The sequence below is a fragment of the Canis lupus genome, chromosome 35 (assembly GCF_003254725.2).
Source record: "Canis lupus dingo isolate Sandy chromosome 35, ASM325472v2, whole genome shotgun sequence".
NCBI classification, from domain to species: domain Eukaryota; kingdom Metazoa; phylum Chordata; class Mammalia; order Carnivora; family Canidae; genus Canis; species Canis lupus.
In genome coordinates this window covers 22,982,177-22,997,232 of record NC_064277.1, presented here as the reverse complement: position 1 = coordinate 22,997,232, position 15,056 = coordinate 22,982,177, and the positions used below count along the sequence as shown (strand labels likewise).

The 15,056-nt window shown below is 47.4% G+C and overlaps 1 protein-coding gene across 7 annotated transcripts in view; it reads left to right on the top strand.

Annotated features, from left to right (window-relative positions):
• RIPOR2 (RHO family interacting cell polarization regulator 2) overlaps positions 1 to 15,056 on the top strand; it is a 219,586-nt gene that overhangs the window by 173,569 nt on the left and 30,961 nt on the right. For 5 of the 7 annotated variants that reach the window (XM_049105879.1, XM_049105881.1, XM_049105878.1 and 2 more), the window contains exons 9-13: positions 8,616 to 8,659; positions 10,319 to 10,444; positions 10,625 to 10,773; positions 12,470 to 12,599; positions 13,014 to 13,163. In XM_049105879.1, the coding sequence (XP_048961836.1) occupies positions 8,616 to 8,659; positions 10,319 to 10,444; positions 10,625 to 10,773; positions 12,470 to 12,599; positions 13,014 to 13,163 (599 nt within the window). The remainder of the gene's footprint in view (positions 1 to 8,615; positions 8,660 to 10,318; positions 10,445 to 10,624; positions 10,774 to 12,469; positions 12,600 to 13,013; positions 13,164 to 15,056) is intronic. The other 2 variants (XM_035710589.2, XM_049105884.1) reach the window with 1 other exon arrangement.

Here is a 15,056-nt window from a genome sequence, read left to right as displayed (position 1 = left end):
CGATCCCGGGACTCCAGGACCGCGCCCTGGGCCAAAGGCAGGCGCTAAACCACTGAGCCACCCAGGGATCCCAGAATGGGGGCTTCTTACCTAACCACAAAGCCAAGTATTATCATGTCCAATAAAATTAATATGTCTTTGTTATTAATCCACTGCATTATCCAATTTCCCCAGAGGTCTCAAAAATGCTTTGTACGTACCATTGCTTAGCTCACACCGGGGTCCAGATAAGGTCCATGTGTCATAACTGGTCATCAGGTGTCTCTCTCGGGCTCCCTTCCATCTGAAACAGACCCTTCCTGTTTTTCTCCTACCTCTATTTGGTGTAGAAACTGCTGTTGTACAGAATGGCCCACATTCTCAATTTGTCTCTTGGCTTCTTTGTGGTGTCATTTCAGCTGTTCCTTTGTGCTCATGTTTTCCACCAACTACCCACCCGCTCCTTGATTTTATTTATTTGTAAATGGAAAACCCACAGAGGACTGTGCATTTTCCTCCTTTTCCCTAGTGCATTTCTGGGGTTTGCTCTGGAAGGTTCCAGCCTAGAAGCATGATTGGTTTCTCTCTGTACGGTGGCACCTTCAGAACAAAGGAGGCATGCCAGCTGTAGGAAATGGGAGTGTCCCCCAGGTGCTGCCGGCAGAGCTCTCAGCTCCTCAGAGGCAGGTCCGCTTGTCTTGAGTTTGGGCTGATTAACTGACGCAGACAAGAGATTGTCACAGTTCTGCAGCCGCTCGACCCCTGGGTTGTTGCTAATGGAGACTTAATCACCCTTTCCACCCTCTCCTCTGACTCTTTTCAATTAAGGGAGTAAAGAAGGGGCACTGTTGTTCTTTTTTAAGTGCTCAACAGGAGAGCTTCGTTTTGGAGTGAGTCATCTTGGTCTGCAGGGCAAGGTCTCTGTTGGGCACTAGGTGCCCCGTGAGAACGAGAGGGCCACTCTGAATGGATTATTCCTGGAATAACGTCGGCCTCGACCTTCACCTTCCCCAGCACTGCTTCCTTCTCTTGGGCAGACCTGAGTGTAACTCTGTTACTCAGTGTTGAATCTCAACACTTGCTGCCCCACTAAGCTGGGGCATCCACGCTCCGTCCATTTCTCGTTATTGTCTTCGTGTTGGGTCCTCACCTGAGTCAGAGGCTCCAGAACTGCTTGGGCCCTGCCCCAGACCCAGAAAGGCAGAGTGGACCCCAGAAGATTTTTTTTTAAGACTCTCAGGATGATTTCAGCAGCAGCCTGATTCTAGAAAACAGCTGCCCGGAATCAGTGTTCCCCCGACCTTGGCACCATCCATCCGGACTGGGCCGGTCTCTCAGTTCAAGAGCCTCGGGTCACACGCATCCTACTGTTAACATGCAGAGTGCCAGGTTGCCCCGATTTCAGATGCTCACTGTTACCTAATGCATCCGTTTTGGGCAGGGTGATGATTTCCCCCTTTTTATTAGTGGGAAAGGGTGTTCAGTGACTTGTCTCAGAAGTCACATAGTGAGTTAGAGTCCAGCTTGAGTCTGAATTCCAGGGCTCCTGCTCCGAGTCCATCCCCATGCCCAGTCTCCTACGAGGAGGAGAGTTCTTTTTTTTTTTTTTTTTTTTAAGATTTTATTTATTTATTCACGAGAGAGACACAGAGAGAGGCAGAGACTTAGGCAGAGGGAGAGGCAGGGTCCCTATGGGGAGCCCAATGCTGGCCAATCCCAGGACCCCAGGATCACACCCTGAGCCAAAGGCAGTGCCACCCAGGTGCCCCAAGTAGGGGAGTTCTAACAGAGCAGAGCCCATACTAGAAGCTGTTGCTCAAAGCACGGCCTCCTCCTCTGTGGGAGGGTCTTCTCTGACCCAGAACACAGGCCTCGTGGGTGAGGAGCTTCAGGCATGGTGGCAAATGAGAGGATGATGCTGGTGCCCACCCCCCACCCCCATCTACAGAGGGATCTGGGCACCAGCTACATAATAGCACCAAGTCCTACAAGGTCATCCTGGTGTGCTGACAGGGCCTCCCATTCACCGAGCTTTTCATCTTTGCCTCTCCCTGTTCTCTCTCTCCCACCTGGTCCACTTCCATAGCTTGTGTCTGGGCTCTCGGTTTCCGCTAGTGGGACTCGAGGCCTGAAACTTACTCTCTCTTTTCATTATAGATTATTCTCCCTTTTCACTTCCCTAATCTAACATGAAAACCCAGAAATGACAACTATGAAGCCTTTCAAAGGGAACACTGCCTTGGAAGTCTTCCTCTCCTGAGGAAGGGAAGACATCTCACACTGCCAAGAAATTTCACATCTTTGCAATCAGCTATTTTCTTATCTGTTATTCCTTCTGATAAAACATAAGCACCCCCAGCAAACAACAGTGACATAAGCTGAGGATATTTCATAATTTTCTCAGACCTGGTAACCCAACTTCCTCCTGCCACACCCTCCACACTTCCCGTTTTACCCCACCCAACACAGAATAAACAACCCTTTTGGGTGTGTGTGTGTGTGTGTGTGTGTGTGTGTGGCCCCTGGGGGTGCAGATGCATTGGTGATAAAAACAACTGATGGGTTACAGTGCCAAGCACTAGGCTGTATCCTGCTGAACGGCCCCTGGCCTTGACTCCCAGAGTCCCCTGGAGAAAAGTGGACACGTGAGCCAATATGCTCTAATTCAATGGAACAAATGACCAATGGGGTGGCCAGATTGTCTCCAAAGCCCCCTGCCCCAGGGTAAGAGCAGGAGGGGGAGTGCCACTCACCTGTCTCGGGGGAGGGAAGCAGGAAGGAAGCAGGAAGGCTTCCCAGGGTAACCTTTGAATTAGAACCAGAGGGACTGCTCTGGGTGGATGAACAGCAGGGGAATAGCATTCACCAAAGAGGGAAAAGCATGTTGAAAAATCTGCCTTGAATGTCAGGCTACAGGGGGAGCACTGTGTTAACCAGGACCTACGTGAAAAGATGTGATTTCTGAAGGAAAACTATTTCTTCTCCTAGCTACTGCTTCATTCCAGTGAGGTTCCGGGTGGGGTGGATCTTCAACCCTTGCCTGCCTCTCCAGCTTGCAGGGCAGGCCAGGCCTTGGCAGAGGGAAGAGCTACCTGGGAGCTAGTAAATCTGCATTATTTATGCCTGGTCAATAAATCAGGAAGGCCTGTAACAGCGCTCCCGGCCCTTCAGCTGCTTGGCTCTTTTCCTTGGAATAGAAAGTGTGACTTCCTTAGCTTCATAATTGTTCTACCCAGTGCTAAACACCATTAAAATTGTCACGAATACCCAGCCATCCTTTTCTGTGTGTATATGCTGTCAACATGTGTGATATTTTTTATCTTTGGAAAGGAAGATCATCATAGAAGTAGCAAAAACTGGGGAGCATTCTTCTGGCAGAGAAGTCTCTGAGCCAAGAAAGGAAAGGGTGGGTGGCTACATACTGTGGCGTCTGGGACTTCCAGACAAGGGCATTTGATCAGTAATAGGTGTTTACAGTAAAACAGCCAAAAGGTACAGGAAGATGCACCACAGAAATAAAAGCCCCCTGCCCTGACCATTCCTGGTTGCTAACCTCCCGATGGTCTGTAGAGTGGCCAGGATGAAAGCTTTCTAGACAGTGCAACAGCAATCGCAAAACTTCTGAGAAAACATGAAGCTTTCCCCAGCTGTGAAAATCCCAGCAGGCCTCTGGCCAGGTTTAAAAGACATCAAGCTGTAACTCTAATTGCCCCACTGCTGGTTTCAGTTCTGCAACCAGTACAGTGATGGGCTTAGACCAGCAGCTAGAACTTTAGGAAACACAGCACCAGGACTGCCTCTGCCTGGCTGGTGCCAGTTGACTCCACTATGGTTGTAATCAGGCCCGCTATAAGCAATTTCGAGACATTTCACTTTAATAACATGGGCTTATAAACTCAAAAACCTCAGTACCAAGTACCTTTCTCCCAGTTGGATAAGTTCAGATATGAAATTTTTGGTAATTTTGAGAGGGGAAAAAACCTTCAAAAGATTTTCCCCTTTATATGTCTTTATCCAGCACTGATTCCAGGTCAGTTGCTTAGGGGATTTTTTTGTTTTTTAACCAGGCTTCTGTTGTAATTGCAGAGGTAATCTGGCAATGGATGAAACCTAAACTAATTTGCAGAGGTTTTATTTTATTTTACTTTTTTAAAGATTTACATTTATTTTAGGGAGAGCACTTGAGTATGAGTAGGGGGAGGGGCAGAGAGAATCCTGAAGCAGACTCTCTACTGAGTCCAGAGCCCCACAAGGGGTGGATCTCATGACCCTGAGATCATGATGAAGAGTTGGGTGCCCAACCAACTAAGCTGCTCGGTGCCCCTTTGCAGAGGTTTTATTTTTTTAAGATTATATTTATTTATTCATGAGAAACACAGAGAGGGGCACAGACATGGGCAGAGGGAGAAGCAGGCTCCCCACAGGAGCCTGATGCGGGACTGGATCCCAGGACCCCAGGATCACAACCTGAGCCACAGGCAGATGCTCAACCACTGAGCCACTCAGGTGCCCTTTGCAGAAGTTTTAAAGTGCACTTTGGATTTTCTTAGAATTGGCATGTCTGACCATTCTGACTTCTAAAAACCAGTGAGTTGTGCTTTTTTTTTAATGACATATTAAAAAAAAAAAAGACTAAATCTTCCAGAAAATGATTAGTGAAAACTGACTTTCTAAATTCTACTCTTATTTCAGGAAATCTTTTAAAGTGCCTTGTTGTGTTCTAGTTGTTAGAAGAGTCCCAGGTGGCCTGGCTCTCCCGTAGGGGGGCAGAGGGAGCTGGTGAGTTGCTGCCATCTACCGGTGCTTTTTAAAGCCTCCCCGGACCCCGTCTATCTTCTTAACCCTGGCTAGTCAGTCACAAAAGGCAGAATAAATTGTGTGATTGTGATACCATCCTCGTCATCTTTACACGGGTTAAATCATGTTTAAACTAATATAAAAACATGTTTCAAGGGACACCTGGGTGCCTCAGTGGTTGAGCACTCGGTTCAGGTCGTGATCCTGGTCCTGGGATCGAGTCCTGCATGGGGATCCCGGCAGGGAGCCTGCTTCTCCCTCTGCCTGTGTCTCTGCCTCTCTCTGTGTCTCTCATGAATAAGTAAATAAAAATCTTTTTTAAAATAATAAATAAAATGATATGAAAAGAACTTAGACTTCAAGGATCGTGAATGGCAGCTTGAGAAAACTGAGCCACCCAGGACTCTGCTGCCCAAATGGACATCCTGCGTGTGAAGGGATCTAGGAGTCTCAGGGCTGCTGTTGTACCAGCTGTGCAAAGTTATTTCCTCTCCAGCCGCCTCTATCAAAAGTGAGGGGTTATTCTTCTCGAATCCGTTTTAGATTTTTAAATGATACCTTCTCATTTTTTTTTTAAATACGGGCAAAGATACCAGAAATTTTAAAGGCACAATATAATCTCTCCACCGGTGCTAAACTTTATAAAATATGTCTCAAATACCCAAGTAGCCTTTTTTCTGCATATACACTGCCTGCCCGCTGATACCTGTGACCTTTTTCATATATTTTTTCTTTTCAAATAAACACATGATATTTGAAAAAATCCAATAAAAATTACTATTTAACGTCCAAACATTTCACTTTCTTCATAGTCCCAGATTATCAGAGATAATTATTTTATCTACCTTTGGTATGTTTTTCTAGAATTTTTTCCTATGGATACATTTTTTTAAAGATTTTATTTATTTATTCATGAGAGACACAGAGAGGTGGAAACATAGGCAGGCAGGCTCTCTGTGGGAGCCCAATGCAGGACTGGATCCCAGGACCCCAGGATCATGACCTGAACCAAAGACAGGCACTCAGCCACTGAGCCACCCAGGCGCCCCTGGATACATTTTTATATAGCGGAGGTCACACTTGAATTTTGTCTTTTTGCTTTTTTACTTAATATTAGTTTATAAACATTATCTTATTAAAGACATCTAAACATCTGTACCGGGATCCCTGGGTGGCGCAGCGGTTTGGCGCCTGCCTTTGGCCCAGGGTGCGATCCTGGAGACCCGGGATCGAATCCCACATCGGGCTCCCGGTGCATGGAGCCTGCTTCTCCCTCTGCCTGTGTCTCTGCCTCTCTCTCTCTCTGTGACTATCATAAATAAATAAATAAATTTTTTTTAAAAAAGGTAAAAAAAATAAATAAAAAAATAAACATCTGTACCGAATTCTTTTTTTTTTTAATTGAAGTGTGGTTGACACATGGTGTTACATTAGTTTCAAGTGTACAACAGAATGATTGGACAAAGTTATATGTCATGCTCTGCTCAGCATGACTGTAGCTCCCATCTGTCCTCATATAACGCTATGACAGGATCATCGACTATATTCCCAATGCTGTACTTTCTACCCCCATCACTTATTTATTCCATAACTGAAAGTCTGTATCTCCCACTCCCCTGCACCCATCTTGCCCATCCCCCTCCCCTCTGGCATCCATTAGTTTGTCCTATGTATGTATGGTTCTGCTTCTGCTTTTTGTTTATTCATTTGTTTTGTTTTTAGATTCCACATATAAATGGAATCATAGTATTTGTCTTTCTCAGCCTGACTTACTTCACATAGCATCATACTCTCTAGCTTCTTCCATGTTCTCACAAATGGCAAGATCTCATCCTTTTTAAGGCTGAGTAATATTCCATTTTATATAAACATTTGTACTGAATCCTTAAGTGGAATTCTTTATCCTAAAATTGTATTGGTTCTTTTCATTAGAAAATGAGAAAGTCCTAAAGATTTTTTTGCCCATTTTTATTAAATGTGTTTCATTCCTTGATTAAAATATTGTCTGCGGCTCCCTATTAGGGCAAAGAGCTTTGTTTTGTGATTGGCAGAGAAACAAAGCCAAGATTACTGATAAGCCTCTGTTGATGAGTTTATTCCATTGGGTTTATTGTGCATGTATGACGTGTGTACCTTCCTCCCCACAACTTTATTCATGCTTGACACACAGTAGGTATTCTGAAAATATTGCTGAGTGAATACAGGCCACTCCCTCCGCCCAGAAGCGCCCTCTCTCCCATGCCTTCATTTGCCTGGGGTGATATGACACTCTGTTGTTCAAATGCTCCCTTCCTCCATGAAACTATCCTACATTAAATGGGACAGAATTTCTTGTTTGATTATATAAGTAATACAGTCTTACAAAAATTCAAAATATAGGAAAGAACCTCCTTTTACTGTCTCTTCATTACTGTTCTCCTCTCCAATGTGTACCAATTTGCAGTTGTTTCATACAGATAAGTCTTTTAAATTAGCTGTATATGGTGCATGCCGAATCAACAGTATTATCCCACTGCCAAATATATAATTATTACATATTAAGCACGTACTATGGACCTAATGCAATCAATTGTCTTTACAAACAGTTCTGTGAGGAGGACACTGTTAACTCCCTTCTAAAGGTGAAAACACTGCAGCTAATATCTTGAGGCGGCTCACTAGAGGATAAAACAGAAATCAGCTTCAGCCTTAACTTCCCGTACTGCCTCTAGTCCTTGTCCGTTTTGTCTCTGTGGACATTAACTGCATTTTGTTCTGTTTTCTGGGTATCAGTGAAGTCTCTCTTAATTTCCAGATTGTTACCCCAGTGCATAGATCCTCCCACACAAATGAGTCTCCATAAATATCTACAGAAAGAAAGAAAAGGACTGATTAAACCTAGGGTCCCTGGGATGGCCCACAGCAGTGGTGTGACATGACTTATTCTTGGGGCTACACAAAATATGGGGCTGGATCTCAGACTGAGCAGACTCAGCTAGGAATGATGTGCCGATGGCGTGATCAAAAGGGGGCCCCATCTCCATTTGGGGACTGTGGGCTGTTGTTTGGTTTGGTTGGTTTTGTTTTCTTTTTTTTTTTTTTAAAGACTTTATTTATTTATTCATGAGAGACACACAGAGAGAGGCAGAGACACAGGCAGAAGCAGAAGCAGGCTCCACGCAGGGAGCCCGATGTGGGACTCGATCCCGGGACTCCAGGATCACGCCCTGAGCCGAAGGCAGGCGCCCAACTGCTGAGCCACCCAGGCATCCCACGGTTTTGTTTTCTTCATCACTGGCTTTGTGTAGATGATAATCCATTTTAAGTGGTCTCAAAAAACAGTAGATGGTGGTATCATTATGCCCCGTAAATAGGAGAAGGAAAACACAGGAGTGGGTGAATCAGAGACAAAGTAGAACATGAACATGGATTCTTTACCCAAATGAGCGGCACTTAAAAAATCACAAATCTTGGGACAGAAAGAAAAACAAGAGAGCAGTTTGTTTTCATGGGAATATTTTGAGTAAATAAATGAATATATCTTTCTGGCCCTAATTCTCTGATCCTGGAGTCTGGGTGGACTTCCCACGGGCCAAAGGCACAGAGAGCTCTAGCCCCTGCCCAGCAGCTGTCTCGGCCCCAGAAAGCACCTGTGATTAGCCCAGCCAGGAATGTTTACTCCTGCCTCGACAGATGGGATTCCCAGCAAAAGCTGTGCCCCCCCCCCGGCGGCCCTCTAAAACTACTGCAGAGCTTTCACAAAGGTCTGACGTTTCGGGTTGGTAAATGTGCCAGGGTGGGTGTGCGAAGAGTGGAGACCTACCTATTCTGCCCCTCATGCCCCTGCTGCTTGCCTGCAGGTCTGGCTGGATTTGCTCGCCTCTGTCCTGGAGATCAGTATGAAGTAAGTATCGTGTCGGTCTGTGTGTTGGGATTGAGGGTTTGAGGGGCAGGCGTCAGTTGCCACTGTTTTATCAAAATTTCAAATTGCCTTTTTTTTTCTTTTATATTTGTTTATTTTATTTTTTTTTTTTTTTATGATAGTCACAGAGAGAGAGAGAGAGGCAAAGACACAGGCAGAGGGAGAAGCAGGCTCCATGCACCGGGAGCCCGATGTGGGATTCGATCCTGGGTCTCCAGGATCGCGCCCTGGGCCAAAGGCAGGCGCCAAACCGCTGCGCCACCCAGGGATCCCTATATTTGTTTATTTTGAAAAAAAAATAAGCCAATGAGAAAGTTTGAGAAGACGCCCACATACTCTTCATCCAGACACCAATTTTAGGAATTTTTAACATTATGCCACATTTGCTTTATTATTACTACTATAATTGTTGTTATTTTGCTGAACCCATTTTAGACTAATCGGCAGACATCAGGACCTCTCGCCCCTCAATTATTTTCCTAAAAATGGAAGGACGTGCTCTTCTGTTAGCATTGTGCAATTCTCAACATAGCTAACTTAACATTGGCCCTTTAGCTACCATTACTTGTTATACGATCTATATTCAGATTTTCCCTAGTGTCCTAATGTTGTCCTGATAGTGGTCTTTTCTCCTGAAGCAAGAGCCAATCTAGAATCATGATCGTAAATATCATGGATTGAAGAATACTAGACTCTAGACCTTTCTTTAGAAAGATACACTCCATGAAGTAAAAAGCCTTTTATCTTTTCCCACTTCAGAGGGAACTTCCCTAATTATTTCATCCAAATGTCTCCTCTAAAACCCTCTGTGATCATTCTTCTTGGGGAGGGCAGGGGAAGGAGTATCTTTCTGTCTGAGCAAAGAGAGAGTGGGAGACCCTCTCCTGGGAATATGTCAGATTTCAGAATCCGCCCAGTTCTGTCTTCCTCATCCAGGAGGAGGGGAACTTACTTTTTTGCTTCTGGCAAAAGTGGATTTTAGCTGGTGGTTTTAGCTGGTGGTTTTGCTTCTGGCAAAAGTGGATTTTAGCTGGTGGTTTCTCCTCCCTGCATTTGTTTTATGGGTTTCTTTTTTTAAGATTTTTAAAATTTATTTGAGAGAGTGATCAAGCATGAGAGAGAGACGGAGAGAAAGAGCGAGAGAGAGCACAAGCATGGAGGAGAGGGAGACACAGACTCCTCGCTGAGCAGGGAGCCCTAAGCAGACTCGATCCCAGGACCCTGAGATCATGACCTGAGCTGAGGGCAGATGCTTAACCCACGGAGCCTCCCAGGAGCCCGAGTTCTCCTCACTGTAAAAGACTGGGGAGTCCAATGAGACTCACAGGGGAAGGAACTGGTCACCATGACCGTGGTGATATGGAGGATGCGATGTGATGATCTTCTACCACAGCAGACCCTCCATGCCCTCTTTGAGGGGAGCAGACCCCACTCCCCTTTGAAAGCCTCTTTCGCACTCCCCATCTGCTCCACCCCCTGGACCCCAGGCAATTTGGAAGAATCCATCAAAAGGATGGGTTGAGGATGATGCAGAAGGGGAGGACAGGCACCTGCTTTGCTTCCCTGCCTTTTTATCTTGGTGTTTGGGTGAGGAAGGCAGGGGAGGGCCCTAGAGACTGAGGTTTGGTGTCTTCTCCCCAGATCTTCATGAAGTACGGCCGACAAAGGTGGAAACTAAAAGGCAAGATAGAAGCCAACGGCAAGCAGAGCTGGGATGGGGAAGAGGTGGTGTTCCTGCCCCTGATCGTCGGATTCATCTCCATCAAGGTTCAGTATTGTCACTGCCATTCCTAGCCTGGCTGGCCCCCTGGTGGGGACCTTTGTGTGTGACTCTCGCCTGCCACTCCCACCCCTGCCTTGCAGATCACCCTGCACCCCGAGCCCGTGGCAAAGAGCATCACTCTGGTGCAGCTCCCCATAAGGCCTTCCCTCCCCCTCTTTCACCAGGTCACAGAACTCAAAGGGCTGGCAACTCACCTCCTGGTTGGCAGCGTGACCTGTGAGACCAAAGAGCTGTTCGCCGCCCGACCTCAGGTGATGGCAGTCGACATCAATGACCTTGGCACCATCAAGCTGAGCCTGGAGATCACCTGGTAGTAAGTGGTCCTTCTCAGTTTTGTCATGTTAGAGACACATGGTGCAGCCTGGTGCTGTTCTGGGGGTGGCGCTTAGACCATCAGCGTCCCCAGGGAGCTGGTCACAGAAGGAGACTCTCAGAGCGTCCCATCGAGTCCTGGGTGGGAACCTCACAGGGCCCAGGGATCTGTCCATGGGCTCACCGAGTGATGTTCATGGACCATCATCTCCATAAATTGATGAAGCCTCTATCTTATCATTGTTCTCCTCTTCCGCTTCCTATTTTATTTATTTTTTTAACATTTTATTTATTTATTCATGAGAGAGAGAGAGAGGCAGAGAGAGACAGAGGGAGAGGGCAGCCCCAGTGGCGCAGCGGTTTAGCGCCGCCTGCAGCCCAGGGTGTGATCCTGGAGATCCTGGATCAAGTCCCTCGTCGGGCTCTCTGTATGATGCCTGCTTCTCCCTCTGCCTGTGTCTCTGCCTCTCTCTCTGTTTCTATGAATAAATAAATAAAATATTTAAAAAAAAAAAAGAGGGAGAAACAAGCTCCATGCAGGGAGTCCAGTGTGGGACTCGATCCCAGGACCCCAGGAGCACAGCCTGAGCCAAAGGCAGATGCCCAATCACTGAGCCACCCAGGTGCCCCTCCACTTCCTATTTTAAAATATTTTATCCAGCTGCCTTCCCTCCCTGTCAACCTTTAAATATACATAAAGAAATATAGTTCTTAAGGTAATTTGGAAAGAAAATCACTGTCCAGGAGGAGATATCTTGCCCTTGGAAAGATCCCGATTCTCACTATGGTGTTTCCATCGCCTGTCCTCCTTTAGCTCAAATAGCAAATGCTGCTCGGGGAAACTTTCCATATCCTTCACACTCTGCTGAAATAGAACATTTCCAATGGGCAAGAGACACCTTTTGAGCAGTGAGCTTCAAGGTGGTTTTCTGAAGTCACCTCACGAGAAGGGTTGCAGCTTATTAAACACTGGTTGCCCACAAAGCTTGATGCCAGGCCCCTCGAGGGGCTTGATGCCATGCACCCTTGCTGAGCGTTGATGGTCAGGGTCCCCTTTCCAGTGTGGAGGGCTGGCGTGGAAGCAGCAAAGACCCTGCCATCTGTCATTGAGACACTATCCACCCCTTCCCTCCTGGTAATTTGTAGTCGTAGACATAGCAAATGCAAGATCATCCGTCTTGCTGGATGAACCCGATGGCGTGATGACCAGTGGTGCCAGGGCAGACCCACTGTGCTCCTCCTAGTCACGCGAGAGCCTGTCAACTGAAATGAATGGGAGTCTACATTTATTCTCTTTAGAACAATAATCTGTTACTCCCTTGTGCTGTTAATGTATCTGTCCCCGCAAAGCCCAAAGAGATTTCACAGATTTCAGCGTCTTGTGTTGCGCAAGCATGAACATGTTTGCATCTCTGATATTAATGAAGAAACACATTTGCCTGGTGTCTAGGCAGAGACAGAAACTGTACTCAGAGCCAACCTGTGGTCCCCTGGGTGGGTCTGGACTCCGTTTGCTGCTCCACTCTCTTTTACCTTGGTTTGTCCTCTGCCAGACCAGTTTGGCCAGAACCAGCCCAATTCCCAGTGATCTGATCTGAGCTGACCTCAGCGTGACCAGGTGCTTTCTCAGCCTGCGGTCCGGGGCTCAGAAGGGGCCTCTGACAAACACGCCCTCACAGGGACCTGTTGTGTTGCAGCCCATTTGACGTGGAGGACGTGACGCCGTCCTCGGGCACCGGGAACAAGGCGGCAGCCCTCCAGAGGAGGATGTCCATGTACAGCCAGGGCACCCCGGAGACGCCCACTTTGAAGGATCACTCTTTCTTTGTAAGTTCCCTGGGATTCCTGGAGGAGAAACATTGAACCCCCGGGCAGGGCTTGCGCCCAGTGTCTGAAGCCCTTGACGTCATTGTTAAGGTTCTCAGCAACTCCTGCGGCGCTCATCTCAGAGGGCCCCCAACCCCCAACCCAAACAGCCACTAAGAGAAGCACGTTCTGAGATGCCCTTGGCCGTCTGCACGCAGGCCGCCAGCCTCCTGTCTTCCCTCTCCCCTACTCCCCCCACCCCTTACTGCTCTGATAACCTACAGGCTTTCCTGAAGATTCTCTGAGGTCAGCCTTTCCAAGGAGTGCATGCGAATAACAGCCCCCTTGTGTTAATCAGAAATGCCTGCCGAAAAGCTAACAAAACATAACCGATGCTTTCCGCTAACCCCCCTCCCCTTGCTCTGACACCGGAAGAGGCGGCTGTGTCCCCCAGCAGCCAAGCCAGGGCGACTGTCTGTCTGGAGTGCCCTGCAGGACACTTTCCTTGCCAAGCTGTACCGCAGCCGCTCTTTCAGTGACCTGCCCTCGCTCAGGCTGAGACCCGAGGCCGAGCTAGAGTTTTCTGTGAGTGGGGGTGGCCTGCCCGGTGTGCGGTGCTTGCCTCTGGGGCTCGGGGCACGTTTGCTTGGGCATGGCTCTGCCTTCTCCCTCTTGCTCGCGGGGTGACGGTTCCAGGGGTCCCGTCCCCAGGGTGGGAAGAGTGGTCACACGCATGCCCCTTTGCCAGACGTGCCTGGTCCCCCTCTTGTCCACGATCCCTGCTTTCGTGCTGTGATTTCTCTCCTCTGTGGCCAAGATATCCATGGTAACAAGATTTTCATTTCTTAAAAGTGCAGATGTACTCACAGTCAAAGGTGCTCGTTCCCAAGTTGAACTAGTTTATTGCTGATAAACTTCACCCACACTTTTAGGCCTTAAAACCTGGCATTCAAGGGAGTGGGAGAGGGATTCATGCTGAAATTCCTTGAGCTATTTTGATTCAAAGAGGTTCTTAGCCTTAGTTTATGGTAGCGTTTGTACTACCCTAGTAAAAGAAGCTCTTTCATTTGTAGTCAGGAGTGCAGCAGGTAACCTCCATCATACGTGTCATACATCATGTGATGAGAGAATGCACACATACTCATCTGAACACCTATACGTGGGATAGTCTGCTCTTTACCCGCATATAAAAGTAATCTTTGGGAAAAAGGAGAAAGGAAAGGACTAAAAAGTTTTCTGGTTAATGATAATAATAAAAATTGCATCTAATTCGTTGAATTATAAAACACAGGTGAGAAAGGCAGGCTAACCTAGGGGAGTTTCACAGGCAAATAGGAAGACTCTAGAAGGAAAATGTGCATGAACGCATGGACCAAAAAAACATATATATCAGGTGCAGTTCGTAACTATTGATGTAAGGCATCTATTCATGCTCCCATACGGTAAGTTGTGGAGGGAGTCGGTAGAGGTTTTAATAGCATAATTTAAATGAGAACAGGATTGGGCAGCCCCGGTGGTGCAGCGGTTTAGTGCCGCCTGCAGCCCAGGGCGTGATCCTGGAGACCCTGGATCGAGTCCCACGTCGGGCTCTCTGTATGATGCCTGCTTCTCCCTCTGCCTTGTCTCTGCCTCTCTCTCTGTCTCTATGAATAAACAAAAAAAAAAAAATGAGAACAGGATTAGAAAAAAACTCAGCAGCTTCCTCTAGCCTTTTGGGTACAGGCAGATTCCTCAGAGGGCTGTATCCATCTGGCCTCAGCCATACCTGCCGTTGGCCATTCTTTGTTCTCTGCTCCAGCCTCCCAAACTCCCCACCCCCCTCCAGCTGGACCACCCTCTTCAGGAGCTGCTCCTGTGCACACACTTTCCTTCTGGAAGGCTCTTCCACCTCCTCGCCTCTACCTCCCCATCCTGTGGGGTGGAGCTCCAGGACCACCTGTCTCCAGGCAGCACCATCCCTGTGCTGGGGACCTGCCTCATTATGTCATGCCTCAATCAGAAGAGACACATCCCCTTGTACTCTCGTGTGCCCATGGATGGGCTCGTCCCCTCATGGCACACCTCAAGTTCCCTTGAATAGAGCATCCCAGCTTCATCTAACTCAATGTTGGCCACTCCCACAGCTGCCAATCAGGTTTGGGAACATGGGATCAAGAGAAATGGCTGGCAAGGACTTTGGAATTTGAATAAGAACCCTGACTTAAGCAGACTGCCTGCTTAGGATGTGTGGTTTGGAGATGAGATGAGATAGGGCAGGACCACCTGGAGGACTCAGGGCTTCTGTGAGATGCCTAAGGGACCCCCTGGGAAGAAGCCCAGGGAGTAGCCCAACCCATTGCTACCACAAGGCCCCTCTTTGCCCTCCATATAGTTAAAATAGGCATTTGCTCAGTACTTACATTTACTTAAAACATCAAATCTGGAACCGAAGAGAAATTATCCATTTCAAAGGAGTTGATCTCAAATACTAGAACACTT